This window comes from Oncorhynchus keta, chromosome 26, assembly GCF_023373465.1.
Source record: "Oncorhynchus keta strain PuntledgeMale-10-30-2019 chromosome 26, Oket_V2, whole genome shotgun sequence".
NCBI classification, from domain to species: Eukaryota; Metazoa; Chordata; class Actinopteri; order Salmoniformes; family Salmonidae; genus Oncorhynchus; species Oncorhynchus keta.
This window is the reverse complement of record NC_068446.1, coordinates 23,776,517-23,795,005: the sequence shown is the minus strand read 5'-3', so window position 1 is coordinate 23,795,005 and position 18,489 is coordinate 23,776,517. Positions and strand designations below refer to the sequence as shown.

The 18,489-nt window shown below is 43.2% G+C and overlaps 2 protein-coding genes across 3 annotated transcripts in view; one reads left to right on the top strand and one right to left on the bottom strand.

Annotated features, from left to right (window-relative positions):
* The window catches only part of acbd6 (acyl-CoA binding domain containing 6), a 38,589-nt gene extending 26,530 nt beyond the window's left edge, over positions 1-12,059 (bottom strand). Inside the window, exons 1-5 of one of the 2 annotated variants that reach the window (XM_052480412.1) lie at positions 11,618-12,059; positions 9,838-9,902; positions 9,490-9,586; positions 6,207-6,277; positions 3,234-3,339 (exon numbers count right to left, since the gene is read on the bottom strand). In XM_052480412.1, the coding sequence (XP_052336372.1) occupies positions 3,234-3,339; positions 6,207-6,277; positions 9,490-9,586; positions 9,838-9,902; positions 11,618-11,893 (615 nt within the window). In that variant the 5' untranslated portion in view covers positions 11,894-12,059. The remainder of the gene's footprint in view (positions 1-3,233; positions 3,340-6,206; positions 6,278-9,489; positions 9,587-9,837; positions 9,903-11,617) is intronic. The other variant, XM_035737379.1, reaches the window with a different exon arrangement.
* Positions 12,060-13,808: 1,749 nt separating this feature from the next.
* LOC118358666 (xenotropic and polytropic retrovirus receptor 1 homolog) overlaps positions 13,809-18,489 on the top strand; it is a 102,151-nt gene continuing 97,470 nt past the window's right edge. Inside the window, exon 1 of the mRNA XM_052480411.1 lies at positions 13,809-14,201. Within this exon, the coding sequence (XP_052336371.1) occupies positions 14,133-14,201 (69 nt within the window). The 5' untranslated portion in view covers positions 13,809-14,132. The remainder of the gene's footprint in view (positions 14,202-18,489) is intronic.

The window sequence follows — 18,489 nt, the reverse complement described above, 5'->3', positions numbered from 1 at the left end:
TGTAAAGGGTTGGGTCAGGGCTCATCCAGGAGCTCAGGGACACATTTCAGAGGGCCGGCAGTGTCCTTAAGAACTGATAGATGGGATGCTGCGGACAAAACGAGAGCACCCCTTGATCACCCCCCTCCTTAGCTCCAATCACCCAATTCTGATACAACCGCCACAGGGAGCTCATTTTTCAAGTTGGCCAATTAGATCAAGCGAACTCCCTAAGTCCTATTCTATTGCTCAAATTCTATTGATCACCACGGCTGCATGTTAAAATGGATATTTATGAGAGAGGCTGCAGCCTAAATACTGCTGTGCTTTCTCTCGGTTTTTGATGTGCCCCTTTGATCGTTTGTCACATTTCCATCACTACGTCATCTCTGCCCTTTTCTTCTAATACGTTAATTCCACTTTGGAACGTTCTGTATATACTCTCAAGAGAACTATGTTTTGGGAACTAGTGAAGTTCACTATAACCTCTCTACTGAATTGGTCTTCTCAGACCAAGACAGCGCACTCATAAATACACCATTGGGATGTCTGGTTGGATAAAAAAAAAAAACATTTTCACGAGGAAAAATAATACTTTGAAATAACCATTCGTCGTAAGGAGGAACATAACTTCACAGTAGCCCTCTCGTTTGTCTGAGAGAACAACAAAAGAAGGAAACGCCACTGGGAATCATCCATCAGGAAGCAGCGCTGGCGGCACTTTCTGTCATAGAAGGTTAAGCTACCTCCCTGTCAGAGTGTTGTGGGGGATTAGCCAATGACAGGCTCTTTGACTCGCACCCACGGTAACACACAACAGACGCGTCTGAAAGGGGCTGAAAGGGCGCTCTCCTCAGCCGCTGCCTGCTCCTCAGTCTCAGTGGGAGGGGACCTGTCAGCTCAATTGCCTCTAATTGAATGGGGTGGGACTTTGTTCCAGAAAGGGATAGAGAGAGAGAGAGAGAGAAAAGAGGAGTTCCTTGGGTGGTATTACAACATGAAATCCCTCCCTCCATTGTTGGGGTACATGGTGGTTAGTGGTGGTTGTGTGGTCTCTCAGTGGCATGTGGGGACCTGTGTGAACACTTCACCCATAGAGCGTCTACTGGGGCAGACGCTCGTACACTATACAACTGCACAGCAGGAATAGGCAAATACACAAAATCTCATGATTATTCAGAGAGTGAAGGAGACAACTTCATGAGGGCTGAGGGGGATTCGATTAGTGAACTCTGACTAGACTGTATTCATACTCTCCAGTATATTAGTCACAGTATTGTTTAGAATCAGTGCCCTGTCTTCAGCTCTGGGTAGTGTAAAAGAGATAGGGTATAGTGTCTGAGTGCAGTATAACAGCCCTCTCCAGACAGACCTCTCAACTGACTAAGAATAGTGGGAAGCTGCCAGAGTACTGTAAAACACCAGTCGGTTCCTGTGTGTGTGAAGTGAACACACACATACACACCCATAAACCAACGTTTGTCAAGCTTCTGCATGGGCCATGACTCATAGCATTTGTGATTGATCCCATGCTCATGGCTGGTGTGTATGGATGATGTATACCTGCAGTGTGGCCCCCAGGCCCCTGTCTCCCCAACAGTAATGAGGCAGCCTCAATGAGTCATAAAGACTGAGGCGGGCGGCTGGACATCCTGATCTATTCTCCCCCATCATTCGGATTATTTCCCCATTCGCCCCACGCCTGCACTGTACATTACAGCTAATGCCTTTGGCCTCTGAAGGGGAGTCAAGGAACCAGCCACCCCAGGGGTCAGAGGCCACCAACCCAGCTCATATCACCCTGAATTAAAGTGCCAATATCCCCAACTGGTGAAAACATCAAACAGAACATTCTGCTGAAGAACAGTCTGAGTCACTAATACTGAGGGCTTTGGTTATCAGTGGAAACAAAGAGTAATTTATACAGTCTCTAGATTACTAGCGGGACATTCAATTGTAGGCACATTCCAATTAGTGGGATAGTCACCACTGCAAGTAGCGAAACACAGGCTCCTTGGTAGATCAAAACCTGAATGATTTAAATAGCTAAATATGAATCTATACTTCAAAGAACAGTCAGTCAGTCAGTGGCTGTTACTGTTGACTCCAGAATGTAGTTTAGCCTTTCAAACTGACCAAAGTGACCAATGCCGCTGCTTTATAGTTTCAAATCAAATGTATTTATAGAACCCTTCGTACATCAGCTGATGTAAGTGAGATATACCTCCATTTCACTCATCCACACTCACCAGATCCTCCAAAAACATCTGCAAAGAGAGAATATGGTGGGATATGTTCATCTATTTAAAATCAGACACGGCTGTCTGTCTCTCCATGAATGGATACCAGAGACATTCTCTTCCTATCTCTCTCAGCTGGTGGCCTATCTGAGATGGACCCATAGAGATAGATAGATAGAGGACTCTAGTGCCAAAAAGCTAGTTTTAGCATGGGCAGCTATTTTGAAGTAGTCAACTGGGTGGGACTTCCTATGGGTGAAGGAAGGATCACATGATTCCATCTGGGTCATCAGGAGGGATCAGCCAATTCATTATACTAGAGAGGAAACATCCCATAACCGCAGGTGACAGTCAATCGCCAACCTTGACTTTATACCTGTTCAAACAACACACTCCAGGTGGCAGTGTGCACCCTTTCAGTTTGTTTACCAACTCATGGAAGTAGTAGAAGAAAATGTACTACTTCAAAATGGAGATGGCCTCAATGGCGCTGCCCATGCACTCACAGACAACATTTATCTAAGTCTATGGATGGACCACATCAGGGGCTGTGGATGGAACTTCACTACTGCCCTCTGCTGGTCAGACCGGAGACCTGCAGTCCACCGGTAAACAACGCTGGAGTGACCACACACAGACCTGCACCATCTGGCCTGGCTACTCATACACCAACTGGATCCTTATTTGAAGAATTGCTGTGATGAGAGGGACTAAGCCATTTGCCCTCTGTGTTAAACGAATAAAGCAGATGAATAGATTTGAGGTCAAAGTGAAAAACATCTAATGATCTTAACGCCTTAAGCTTCTCCCTTAGATCGGAGATATATTAGAGTGAAGAGTTCCCATGGACTAATAGTCCATTTGAGGCCAAACACAATGGAGTTACGGGGGAATATTGTACCAGATTGCAAATGAGCTGGTTTTACCGTTCGATTTTTTTGGTTTTACCGTTGGAATTGATAACATGTATTGTTTAACAAAGAGGGCTCTTTTTGAAGATAGGGTGCCACTTACCTCCTCATCTTTTGCGTTGACATCCACTTCCTTGGAACTGATAGCTGTGGTAATGTGTTCTATGTTGTTCTCTCTGCAGTAGTCAAATATGTTCTTGTCTTCTTCCCTGTGAGGGGAGAGGAAGAGAGGAAGCGTCAGTCAATGTACCAGTGCATGGAAGTGAAGGAACTGTCTGGCATCAGATGAGAAGAGACATCTGTTCATCTGGGAATTCTCCATCTCAGCAAAAACAATCAACGCCAATAACAACACCACCATAATATACACGCCTCATACAAAATCTAGATTGGAATAGAATGAGATTCATTAATAATCATAGTGAAATTAAAATGTATTTCTCTGTCATTAACAAATCTTGATATGAATACACATCCCACTATATTCTATAAGTGTGGATGAGGTTAACACCACTGGAAGTAGTACCCCCCCCCCCCCCACGCACGCTATGACAGGGTGGGTGGGATAAACATAACATTCCCTCCTACTCATCCCTGGTGAGTCATCCCTGGGGAAGCAGCACGGTACGCCACACTAGCTCTAATTATTCCCCCCCTTAATCACCTCCTGGCATTAGGGCCACGCCAGGCAGGGCTGTTGGGGTGGGGGGCGCACAGGGACAGAGGGGAAGGGGCTAATATCTCATTTAGAACTTTACGCCTTCCCTCTCTTACCCAGGGCTCCTGATTAATTGCATTTAGTGGGACATTGTCTGACAGAGAGCAACCCAGTCCCAGCCCCAGCGGAGGACAGGACAGGCTGGCAGGGCCCCTCCTCAGTATTCGTTAACAGCGGTTAGCGGGGCTAAGAGCTACCTAACTGGAGGGGAATTGAGAAATGATACAGTGCAAGCAGTGGTTCTGTGCTTAGTGTTCGGCAGGATCTGAATAAGAGGTACCCTCGGATAGGATCTACGTATCCGCAAAGAATTAGAGGATACGCAGATCCTAACTGAGGGTGTCAGAAGCTCAAAATGGAGCCTAAAATAGCAACAGTGTTAAACAGAGCACTGTAGAGCCCTCTCTCCCTTTGTTCCCGATGCCTCAATCACAAGTTGATTTATAAACAGCTCATTCCGGTTGAACAGAATAAGGTTACATGCTCATGAGAATCATGTTTATTCATAAGTGGGGGGCTGGCCCCTCCCACTCCTCTGGTGATCGCCACGCTGACCCCGAGTGTCCCTGCCACGTGGGCACCATCCGTCTCCCAAGGCAACTAATCAATGGCGGAGCTCATCAGTCAGGCTGGGCTGGCCGGCGAGGGTTTAGCCTCATGGCGGCCGGCCGCCTGACAGTACGCACGCGATTAATGGTGCCCTGATAAATGACCCGCCGCATGGCATGCTGGGAAGGTCACAGGCTACTCTGTCATCCCCACAGCCTGGTTAACCACAGCTGACTACCAGCCAGGGGGAGGGAGGGAGGGAGGGGGCAGGAGAGAGAGAGAGACCCTGATGTGTGTGAGTGGCCTAAGTGTATGGCAGTGTACGTGCAACTGTGATATAATTTGCATGTTGTAACTACTGTGTAACTAATCAGTCACTGTAACATGTGGATTTGGTGTCATGACCCATGAACACCACCCTGCATCCAGAACACCACCCTGCATCCAGAACACCACCCTGCATCCAGAACACCACCCTGCATCCAGAACACCACCCTGCATCCAGAACACCACCCTGCAAGAGTAAAACCCACATCACCCGCATACCTAGCCCAGCTTACCGACACACACACACACACTAGCCTCATAAAACACACAGTTCTGCTACGCAACCCAGTCCAGCATGCTGACAGATATCCCCCTCATCCATCAGCCTGCATGCCAGCCCTTCAGTAGAACACTCATCTCCCAACACAGCCAGGCGGCTACTGATGACTTCAACAGCTCCACCATCAATCACACACACATTCTTATAGGGAGGTCACCCGCACACACTACAACAAAGAGCTATGAGTGGCAATGAGAGAACACACACTTGCTGTGACTTTCCAGCCAAGTGGTCTAGAATGTCAGCTAACCATAAGTCTGATGTTCATCAGAGCCTTTTACAAAAGTGTAGCTCACACAAATCTATTCCATCACAAACAGCAGATTTCACCATCTGAGGGATATCGCCAATCAATCCTGCCTTTATCAATACCCATTCCACACATAGCTACCCGATCCGGAGCAGAAAATGAGCAAAGAGGATGCAATTAACTCAGTAACAAGCCTTTGCTTGAGGAGGCAGACTATTTAATATGGAGTGGGTCTTCCTGTACTGAGGGGGGAAAATTGGATATTCAGCGAACCATTGAGTGTAACAGTTTGGAGCGGGACACGCCCGAGGTAGACCTCGCCGAAGGGGAATGTTAATGACTTCCTGTCCCCACGGGGCATCCCCATTGGCTATCACCAAGAGGGTCGTCGCCAGGGGAGTCCGTGCCACGTGGCAGCGTTCTATACCCAATGCTCCCTCATTTCAACACGTTATCGAAAAAGTAATTAAAGGCAGGCATTTTCAGGCCACCTCTCCTCAGCGCATGCATACTAATGAGGATCGTTTAGGGGACAACCTACTGGATTCAGCTGTCATTTTCATTTCCAAAAGAGCCTTTTTTCCCAGAAACGAAGTGGTGTGTATGCTTGATCAAGCTTCTGAGGGTTCCCATAAGGCAAGTGAATATAATTAACATAAAATCAGGACTGTCTCATGTTCCCAAAACAGTTTACAGCAGCGTTTCACAAACTCGGTCCTCGGGACCTCAGGGGGGCGCACGTTTTGGTTTTTGCCCTAACACTACACAGCTGATTCAAATGACCAAAGCTTGCAAATGAGTTCATTTGGATCAACTGTGTAGTGCTGGGACAAAAACCAGAGGACCGAGTTCAGGAAACCCTGGTTTACAATCTGCAGAAGAACGTCTAACACTCAGAGCTCAGTGCAGAGGAAGCTTGTCTCTGATATAGGACAGAGAAACTGTGACGTACCTGATCATCTCTTCTTGGTACAGGGAACTGACTGTTGGACCTCCAAATCCTGTCCTACGCTCTCTTCTCTCCTGGAACAAGAAGCGAAACATTCAATCCTGACATTCATTCAAAAGCATAAGTATGGTTCCATAACACTCCCCTCTTGTAATAACAGTGAGTCTGTAGTGGTGTGTGCCACACTACTGTGATCTAAGGACAGGTCAGTATTCCCCTGACTAGTTCTCCAGTGAACCCTGTTCTCCCCACCTAAAACAAGCCAACGGTGCCATACAATGAAAAACAAGAGCCACTGAGAGAATGAGTGTCCTTATTCACAGACAACAATAGGTTCACCTCGTCACGATTCTCTCACACGTTGTTTAGAGGCGACTCCAAAACACGGGTGAAAAACCACACGCAATAAAGTCTTTTGAGGAGTATATTTTAACTGTTCAAAATTATTTCAGCAATTTGATTTGTTTTGCATTTTCTGAACCGCTAATACATGCTGTCATGGCAAACATGGATACAACTGGTTTTTTTTTAGGTCCTCAGTCTAGCCCATGTTCTATAATCTCTTTCACAATGACTCACACAAGACAACAAACAAATTAGATGTAATTTCCGAGGGGATAACGGCACATGCACTTTTCCGAGTGCAATTCCCTTCTAAACTCAGAATATTTGCTAATGCACTTCCTTTTCTAATGTAAAGATAGTGCAACCAACAATACAAATAGGAGAGAGGTCAAGAACTGACTATTGTTTCTGCTGCCTTTATCCCCATCCAGCCTCTCCTAAATCTGTTTGTCTGGACCCTGGTAAGAATAGACTCCCTGTGCTTTGTTAACACTAATACAATCACATCCTTTTCAGAGGGGCATTTGTGCATTTGCCTTCCCCTGGCATTGTGCCAAGCTGGGGGCCATGTCAGCATGTATTGGCCCCGATGGCAGCGCCAGAGAAAGAGATGTGTCAGGCTGGTCTGCAGGCCACTGATGCCTGCTGACACTCATATTGTGGAGGGGACAGAAGGGAAAGGAGAGAGAGGCGGGTGGAAGGCACTAACTCAAACAGGACCGGTGACAGGCTTTTATGTCACACCGCTAAACATCACTCTAAATCTCTCCTTTGGGGATGGAGGTTAGCGAAGGGGACATTTCTTTGTGCTGAATTTTCATTTGAGAAGAAAAGTGCATTTGGGTTTGTCTGATGTTGGTACTTTCCTCAGCAATGTTGAATAGAGGTCAGAATAGAACAAACATACATACATATTCCCTGCATCCATTTTATCAAACCATACCCATGCTGGAAAGGACACTGAGGGACTGGTCTATTGATAGTACTGTATCCAAAAATGTTGTGTTTCTTTCAGCCTCTTTGCAGCCCCCCTCCCCATCGTTTCAGGCAGGGTGTCTTTGTCAGCTGTGACAGTGTGCCATTTCCCAGTTGGCAGGCCTGTTACTGTAATGGGGTAGAACTTAGTGAGTGAAGGATTCCATTGCCCTACTCCCTGAGAAAACAGGCCCATGTCTGCATAACAACACTAGCCTTCTGATGCAGGCAGGCAGGCACACCAGATAAACAATTTGAGCACAGTAAACACATTTTATTTAGGCTAGATCAAAAACCCTCTCACAAATAATGTTTAAAAAAAGTCCTACTTAGGACATTTTTTTTTTATTGGAGTTGGTTTGAGTGTAATCTGTAAACATTAAAGAGATGATGGCAAGCAAAGCTAAAACAGTCTCAGGTAATGTTACATCTGCTGTCTCAGCCACTGCCTGTCACCAATGGTGTCCCCAAGGCTCGATCCTAGGTCCCACACACTTCTCGATTTACATCAACAACATAGCTCAGGCAGTAGGAAGCTCTCTCATCCATTTATATGCAGATGATACAGTCTTATACTCAGCTGGCCCCTCCCCGGATTTTGTGTTAAATACTCTTAGTGTCCAACAAGCTTTCTCTGCTTGTAACCTTGTTCTGAACACCACAAAGGTCATGTGGTTTGGTAAGAAGCATGCCCCTCTCCCCACAGGTGTGATTACTACCTCTGAGGGTTTAGAGCTTGAGGTAGTCACCTACATACAAGTACTTGAGAGTATGGCTAGATGGTACTGTCCTTCTCTCAGCACATATCAAAGATGCAGTCTAAAGTTAAATCTATACTTGGTTTCCTCTATCATAATCGCTCCTCTTTCACCCCAGCTGCCAAACTAAACATGATTCAGATGACCATCCTACCCATGCTAGATTATTGAGACGTAATTTATAGATCGGCAGGTAAGGGTGCTCTCGTCCGGCTAGATGTTCTTAACCATTCAGCCATGAGATTTGCCACCAATGCCCTTATAAGACTCATCACTGCACTCTATACTCCTCTGTAAACTGGTCATCTCTGTATACCCTTCGCAAGACCCACTGGTTGTTGCTTATTTATAAAAGCCTCTTAAGCCTCACTCCCCCCTATCTGAGATATCTACTGCAGCCCTCATCCTTCACATACAACACCCGTTCTGCCAATCACATTCTGTGAAAGGTCCCCAAAGCACACACATCTCTGGGTCGCTCCTCTTTTCAGTTCGCTGCAGCTAGCGACTGGAACAAGCTGCAACAAACACTCAAACTGGACAATTTATCTCAATCTCTTCATTCAAAGACTCAATAATGGACACTTACTCACAGTTGTGGCTGCTTTGCGTGATGTATTGTTGTCTCTACCTTCTTGCCCTTTGTGCTGTCATCTGTGCCCAATTATGTTTGTACCCTGTTCTGTGCTGCTACCATGTTGTGCTGCTGCCATGTTGTGTTGCTACCATGCTGTGTTGTCATGTGTTGCTGCCATGCTATGTTGTTGTCTTAGGTCTCTCTTTATGTAGTGTTGTCTCTTGTCGTCATGTGTCCTATATTTTTTATTTAATTTATTTTTAATCCCAGTCCCGATCCCCGCAGGAGTCCTTTTGCCTTTTCCTACGCCGTCATTGTAAATAAGAATTTGTTCTTAACTGACTTGTCTAGTTAAATAAAGGTTAAATAAATAAATGTTAGACAAACGCTTAGTATTTCTGCCAAGTTACATAGTCAGTCAGTGTCCCCTGCTGGTCAATGCGCCATACTGCATTCTTAGGTGCAGGTGGAGCTGTCAAAGTCTTTTTTTTTATTTTTTAGAATGGTTCAAACGTGAGAAAGACATTTGTTTCAGTTCTCACATTGCAGAGTTTCTTGCGTGTGGAGATTGTATTATGTACATTTGTGAGATCAAATGTGGTGTCGTATTGGATTTGTGAGGGCTTTTTACCTTCTGACTGCTGTCTGGGTCTAGTGAAGTTACACACGAAACGTACTCCTGCATGGCCTGTTCTGCACTCATGTCCTCAAGCTGCTTCCATGCTGTCCTGGAGCAAAACATAACAAAAACATTCAGCAGATAGTTTCTCTCCCTCCCAAAAGCATTAGAGAGAACAGGACCATACAGTAGGTGAGTTTCAGTTTGGAACAATAATTTTTTTAAATTGAAATTGAAATCTCAAAACAGGACCACTCACCACTTACTCCAGGGCATAGTCTGATTCGCCCTTGCAAATTTATGCCAGGAATTGAATAAACACATAATATCAGCATAATGATTAACAAATTCCAAACATACCATTTCCTTTGACCTTCAAAATCGAAAAACCCAGGCTTTGCTGTATTGCACTTTCCAACCTTGACCTGTGAACATATGGAATACAGGCGAGTCAGGAATGGATGAAATAGACTAAACATCTGTTTGACAGCTCTCAGCAGAATCATCACTATCAATTCAATGGCAAACAACAGACTGACATCGATTCTACACGTTTACAATTTGTGTACATACCTGTGGTAAAACTCCCATCCCACCACAAGTCAACAAAATAGCGTAACAATTTAACATTTAAGTCATTTAGCAGACGCTCTTATCCAGAGCGACTTACAAATTGGTGCATTCACCTTATGACATCCAGTGGAACAGTCACTTTACGATAGTTCATCTAAATCTTAAAAGGGGGGTGAGAAGGATTACTTATCCTATGATATTATTATGGATGCAAGGGCATGATGAACAACATTTGGTGGCACCAATAGCTAGAACATAACAGACGTGAATGTAGACTGAATATTTATGCCATTTCCTAGCTACACTACATGACCAAAAGTATGCGGACACCTGTTTGTTATACATCTCATTCCAAAATCATGGGCATTAATATGGAGTTGGTCCCACCCTTTGCTGCTATAACAGCCTCCGATCTTCGGGGAAGACTTTCCACTCGATGTATGAACATTGCTGCAGGGACTTGCTTCCATTCAGACACAAGAGCATTAGTGAGGTTGGGCATTGATGTTGGGTGATTAGGACCGGCTCGGAGTTGGTGTTCCAATTCATCCTAAAGGTGTTCGATGGGGTTGAGGTCAGGGCTCTGTGCAGGCCAGTCAAGTTCTTCCACAAAGATCTCAACAAACCACTTCTGTATGGACCTCGCTTTGTGCACGGGGGCATTGTCATGCTGAAACAGGAAAGAGCCTTCCCCAAACTGCTCCAAGCACAGAATCATCTAGAATGTAATTGTATGCTGTAGCGTTAACATTTCCCTTCACTGGAACTAAGGGGCCTAGCCCGAACCATGAAAATCAGCCCCAGACCATTATACCTCCTCCACATAACCTTAGTTGGCACTATGCATTGAGGCAGATAGCGCTCTCCCGGTAACCGCCAAACCCTGATTCGTCCATCGGACTGCCAGATGGCGAAGTGTGATTCATCACTCCAGAGAATGCGTTTCTGCTGCTCCAGTCCAATGGTGGTGTGCTTTACCACTCCAGCTAACGCTTGACACTGCGCATGGTGATCTTTAGCTTGTGTGCGGCTGCTCGGCCATGGAAACCTATTTCATGACGCTCCCCACTAACAGTTCTTGTGCTGACATTGCTTCCAGAAAAAGTTTGGAAATCGGTAGTGAGTGTTGCAACTGAGGACAGACCATTTTTATGCGCTACGCACTTCAGGCCTCCGAGCTCCCATTCGTTGAGCTTGAGTGGAATACTACTTCGCGGCTGAGCCTTGTTGCTCCTTGACGTTTCCACTTCACAATAACAACACTTACAGTTGACCGTGGCAGCTCTAGCAGGGCAGACAATTTACAAACTGACTTGTTGGAATGGTGGCATCCTATGACGGTGCCACGTTGAAAGTCACTGAGCTCTTCAGTAAGGCCATTCTACGGCCAATGTTTGTCTATAGAGATTGCATGGCTGTGTGATCGATTTTATATAAAATGTCAGCAAAGGTTGGGGTTGAAATAGCCAAATCCAATCATTTGAAGGGGTCTCCACATACAGTATATATACAAAAGTATCTAAATAAGAAATGGGACCATTGGGATGTGCTGCTATCTGATAGTCACCTGTTTATACCTAGCATACAGGTACAACAGTTGTTCCCTGCTGGCCGTCTGAAGTAGATCTCGAAGACGGTCTGCTGCTGCCTCAAATTCGTGTTCCAATTCCTCCCCTTCCAGTCGATGACCAGGGTCACCTGCACCACAGTCGAATTTCCCTAATCCTAGATCTGAATCGGAGTCCGATCCTCCGCCGAGAGGATCTCCTGTATCAGGCCGAGCTGGGTCGGTACCTGAGCCTGTGGCAGAATCAGGGGAAGACGATGGCGAGCGTGAAGCCATTGTCGAAAATAAAGACGGTTAAAAAAAATATGTGACAACCTTATATTGTCGCTTTCAGTAGTTTATACAGGCTATGATTTAATCCGTTATCGTTGAGGCGGACTTCTTTGCACCTTGCACGAATGGTCCGTCTGTGGTACACCCCACTAAAAGCCTCGGGTAGAACTTAGACTAGGAACAAAGATTTTGACGTAAAATCAGGACAGAAATCCATGCTTCTAGTGGTACAGACAGGTACACTCTATGACAAGTACAGAGTACTGTAAAAAAAAAAATCACAAAAATAACCGTGGTGTACTATATATGTGGATACTATTTTAGTATCATAAAAAGCCCTGATAAAGGCCTGTACCAAGCCGGAAAGCATTGGCGTTCCTTAGTCCTTTAACTTCTGTAGTTATATATATTCTACCGAAATGCCAATATAGAAAAAGTACATTGGTTGGATAAGTCAGTCACATGATACATTTTTGTAAAATCTATTTAATATATTTTTCGTTTAGCCTATAATTGCTCACCATCATTTGTTTTTCTGCCCCAAAACTGTAGCATCATATGTCGAGAAAGTGACCACGAACGGCGCCAGGCTACCTAATATAAATGGATTCTAGCCTACTTGTTGCTCTGACAAAAGTAGCTTTATTGTCATTATCTGGATAAATGAAACAGAAAAGACTGAATCAAAAATAACAAAACTGCGATTTCAAACTATGTAACAGTAGCCTGCCATATTAGCAAACGTTGTCCAGCAGGTGGTAGTATTTACAATATGTTGATCTGTGTTGCAGGTGGCAACAATAAACCGCACGCATCAACACCGGTGTTGTGCCGAAAATCCCCCCCCCGCTTCTAACGTCCTTAATTTTGTGGCCAGAGTCAAATACTTCATGTGGCACACATCAGAGTCAAATACTTTATATAGAACAAACTTCACGTCAGGTAGGAATCCGAAATTAATAATCAATGTATGTGTGTTATATTAAACATAGAGGAGGGAGTAAAATGTTGGCAAGCAATAAACATTTCAGAACAACTATGGATGAATTATTATCCTTACACTTTCAAAAATACAAGTCGAATAAGACATGGGAGAGATGACACATTTTGGCAAAGAGATTTATTTATAGACTAATAAAAATCAGTAGCGGATTTAGGTACGGGTGACATGGGCATCTTGCCAGGGGCGGCACCGGCGCTGAAGGGGGGTGATCGCCATACAAGCTAGAGCCGCCACATACACTTGAAACAAATAGCCAAACCGAAAACTGCAGACAAATATGCTTTCTGCTACTAAGATAAGTGAAATGTAGGCTAAACTGACGAAGGAGTGAAGAGCAGGAACTCCAAGAGTGTGGAAAGCTGTCATCAAGGCAAAGAGTGGCTACTTTGAAGAATCTAAAGTCTATAATATATGTTGATTTGTTTAACACTTTTTGGGCTACTACATGATTCCATATGTGTTATTTCGTAGTTTTAATGTCTTCACTATTATTCTACAATGCATAAAATATTAAAAATAAAGAAAAACCCTTGAATGAGTAGGTGTGTCCAAACTTTTGACTGGTACTGTATACATATTTTTTCTCTCATTATACGATAGGCTATGGAATTTGATGACATACATTCGAGTAGCCAATTCATGTGATTATCTGGCCTTGTAAAAGTTGGGGAGAATATTTCCAGAAAGTCTTCAACAGATGATATCACACCTCCAATGCACGCAGAACATAGGCTGTAGCCTAGATGTGGATAGCTTTTTCTACAAAAAAATCTACCAATAATTTTCTATATTTTAATAGCCTAAAAAGATAAAGGAAGCGCAGTACAGTACAGTCGTCAGATCACAGACATTAAAACCATCTTCAGATAGGATACACTCCGCGCCCGCTGTCACTGCGGAGTGACGCAACCACGTTGTTGGCTGAATGCGATGGCGGACTGCTATGTCCCCAGACCTTACCAGAGATCGAAGGGAGAAAGTCATTGAATTTGCACCGGAACCGTTATATCGTAATCAAACCACCTGTTATAGGGCGGGAGGATTCTTTTCCGCCATCCCTCTTAAGAATAGTATGGGACAGAGTTAATTTGGAGTACATTATTTTGGACAAGACAGAGTGCGCTTAGTGCAGGCTGCCGCATGCGAGCCAGCAAGTTGACAGATATAACAAAACTCGAGTCAACAGGGGACAGTCCTAAAAGGAATTACGGAGGTTGAAGATATAGCTGCTCCAACAAAATGAAATTCGCGGAGCACCTTTCGTCTCATATTACTCCGGAATGGAGGAAACAGTACCTTCAATATGAGGTAATTTCACACGATTGTGTTTAGAAGTAATGCTTTCTGATTTAAAGTGAGAAAAGTCCCTCGAATCCATCGTTCAATGAATACCTACTGAATTAATAGCATAATATGGTCTTGTCATTAGTCTTGGTACATTTTATTAATCTTGATTTGTGTTTTTGTTACAGCTGTCACTTTAACTTTTAGCCTACTTCTTGAATTGTGTAACAAACGATTACTTGGATAGGCTACTAGATAAGGATAGTCTACAGTTTATGGTTGGCTATTGCGTAAGCTCTAACTTTCCTTTTGATAAACTGTGCTGTCTTAGTCATTTTTTGTTTGTTTTTAATTGAGTGTTTTGTCATTTTAGGTCATGATTTTATGCATCCTAGTTATCTTTGTGCAACCATTCCTGAAGCTGTCAATTTAATTGTAGAAGCCTTTTGTTCATATATAACATACTTGTTATTCATAGACCCTAAGCATGAATTAATTTTGTTAATTGTTATTTTAGTTAGGTTAGTGATGATATTTACGGGATACATTATTATCTTTCTCTATATTTGTTGATGTTGACATATTTCAGGTGACAACCTGCTCAGGTCTCCATCGCGTGCGCTACATCCTACATTACGTTGGAACGCTGAACAATTAGGATAGTATTTATGAGGCTTAGTCCGTTATTGTTTTCCAGTGTTGGAAACCAGACCTAAAATATTTTTTAGAATGAGAAATGTCACTTTTTTAAATATGATTTTAAAACATATAACTATATATATATATAAACAAATTATTATGCATAGGATATTCTCTGTTAATGGGTAGAATCACAATACAATGTTTTCATTATAATTCATAAAATGTTACTGTCCTGAAACATTTTGCCTTGTGACAACAACACATTTGATTGAATAACGCTATTCTGTAAGTTATTTAGTTAATTTCAATGTTTGTTCATTTGATATTATGCCTTGCTTTGTTTGACGAGCATTAATTGAACGGACCAAAATCACAAAGTTTAAAACTGGCCATGTTTGGTTGTATCTATGGTTTGGAGAGATCAGAGTAAGGGTACATCAAAGGCAAGGTCTTTTGGGATATGTAGGAACATTTTCAGGGTCACACCCCACATCTTCTTGGTTCACATTAAGAGTCTGAGTGAGGACGGGCTCTGACAAGGCTTGCCCCATTCCATTTTGTTCTATGAATTATAGACAAAGATGCTGATGTGAGCCTCTGGAAGAGTCTGAGTCTGTATTCCAGTATTAAACCTGCATGCCTCACTATGTGGCCATATACCATACTATAAAAAAAAATATATGTTTATATACATCTTATAAATACCTTTATTGATCTACCTAACTCGTTAAGTAGGTATAGGAAGCTCTATGCGTTCACTTGGATGTGGTGATGTGGTGAAGGTTAAACACATATGGTCATATTAGTCTTTGTCTGTACTTGCAGCCTGACGCGTGTAGTACGGGGACCAATGCATGGCCCATATCAGCCATTTTACACCTCAGTCAGCTCTGAGATGGATGACCTGAGATGGATGATGGATTCTCTGGCATAGATTGGCATACCATCAATTTCTATGCCATCTATAAATAATCAGTATTACTAACTAAATCACTTTGCTTAGTGAAGTAGTGGTTGATGAGTGGACTTTGTCCTTTTTCTCTGAGTGTGAGGGATGTATTGTTTGGTCTTGCATTAATTAGGCTTGTGCGCTGGATTGATGGGGAACTGGTCATAAGTATTCGGAAATATAGCACTTTACATTAGGTTAAGAGCCTCTGAATCTTAATTTTATCCCCTGGAAATATTAAGGGAATAAGGTTATGGGCAATTTGAAGGTAATGGAATTGCGCTGAGACTTAGATTTTTCACTTCATGTAGGCAAAAAAAACAAAAAAAACCACACATGTACAAGGATTACTTTTAACAATTTACACGGAACATTTTACAAAAACACATTCACTGGAAGAACTGCAAAGTTTGGTAACAGAATGTCGGTAAAATCTCCCTCCGTTTTTAAATGTGACCACGTTTAAAAAAAAAACAACCAAAAATGGATGTCTGTGGACGTTGAAATCAAGGCCAGGGTGGACTGACCAAATGTGAACTACTTTTCAACGTCCATGGACATCCAGTGCCGGTGCTCAGGGGGTGAGGATGCTGGTTACAGTAAATGACAAGAGAGGGGGCTCATGGGTAGGGTTCAGTAAGAGTCGGGACAGGTGACATTAACTAGAGAGAAAAGACAGAAAAGCAGAGTGAGAGAGGGATAGAGAGAGAGGGAGAGGGAGGGGTTGTCCAGACTGTTTTCACACTTGCTTTGACCACCAGACGACAGAAAGAGAAAGAAAATGGTAATGAGTTGAACATAACAGGATTCCGTTGGAAGAGAGGACTGTAGCAGTTGACCCATCTGTGGTTTGTGACTACTATGATTTCCCATTGTATCCAATTCAATTGCACAAATTCCGTTAAAGATTATTTTGGAAATTTCGTGAACAATTTGATAACAACATTTCAAGTTTGAATCAGTTAATAATTCATAAATCAAATAGGTATCAGTAAAAACACTGACTAACTAATAGGTCTAGATTTACTTGTTACTTCTGTGAACTTTCATTATCCCCCCTCTTCACGAGGGAGAGAAATGAGAAAATATGATGAATTCCAAGACACAGGGCAATGTTTCTTAAATTTACGTAAGGAACATAATTTATCCAAACTAAATATAAGTGTTGATATTAGTTGTCAGGGGTCTTTACTTCAACATTATTATGTTTTGATGTATTTCTAATACCTTTTAAGAATTTTCCTGCTAGGTGTTTTTTAAGACCCCCTTTCCATCTGCTTGACCACTAATCAAAGCCTTTGCTTAATCCTAGTATTTAGGATAGACAATGGTTGAATTTCCCAATAATACTCTTAGCTTTCATTTGACACCAGATTTGACATGCTTCTATGAACTTCACGTTGGAGCTCATGGTCCTTTTACATATACATGTCTGTTTATTGCCAAAACAGAGGAGAGATCACTCTGTCCTTGAGACGTTTCTTGAACAAGTCTTTGTGGAGGAAACATCAGCAAACAACATGTCTCCCCAACGTTTAGTTTGGTCAAGTCTTTTTTTACCATCCATCAATGACCTTATTCTTTCTTTTATTTTTTTCCAATGCAACATTGTTTGGATTCTTCTAAATGCCTTTTGGCTACAACAGGACAGCTGGTTCGGCTGCTTGGGAGAAAAGATGCCTCTAATCACCAAAACGCTTGCATGTGAATTGAGGAATTGACAAGGTGATGAAGTGATCAAGTAATGAAGTCTGCTCATCCTATGAGACTGTCCGTTTCAACCACCTGTTTAGTGTTGAGGTCTGCTGCTGCTCATTAGGAAAGCAGAGCTCATTCCTGTGTGTTATGCCGGCATTATAAACAGAGTAATCTCACTCTTCTAGATGATATGAAAACAAACAACATTGAAACTGCTCCCTTTGTCCTTTGTCCTCTTTGTTTTATCTCGTGGACATTTTCCTTTTGGCTCGTGCAGTTGGTACATGGTCTTGGTTCTCGGTTCCATCTAGGCTGGCCCTTGGTCTGGTTCCTGGTCTGTTCTGTGTGAGCGTGGTAAAGCGACAGAAGCCGTAACATGAGCAAGGTGGAGAGGGTAATGTGGCAGCGTGGGTGGGCGACAGAAGGAAGCCTCTTGTGCTTTTACCTCTGCAATCGAATCACTTGCGTGGGTTTATATGTTCAGGAGAACGCTTGTGTAAGCGAAGTTCCTATTCCTAAGGGACATACAATTATTATCATAAGCAGGTACACAGGTTAATTACTGTGTGGGGCTCATTTCCCACTCTAGCCTCTCTGTGCAGTGTTTTAACCGTCAGGTAGGCCCATATGCAGGTTTTTGAGCGCTGCCAGTGGCACACATTGCAAGATGATTCGCTGCATAAACTGGATAATGTGAACCATAAATACAAATGATTGGTTCATATAAACGTTTTCACTATTCCAACCACTGACATTAACAAAAGATGCATGGTTAAAATGAGAACAGAAATCATTGCACATGACATGATGAATATGATCATGCTAGCCTGTAGCCAACACAAAACGACACACTTCTGGTGTAATGTATGCATCTTACTTAGACAACAGAGATGGCATGGCGAGCTTCCCACACCTCATCCTCTATCCCCTACTGAGAAGGCATCTGGTCTCGGTCAGTCCTGCACTCAGAGATCCACTCAGTTAAAGTGATGATGAGAATCATTGGAGGTTCAGATCTCAGAC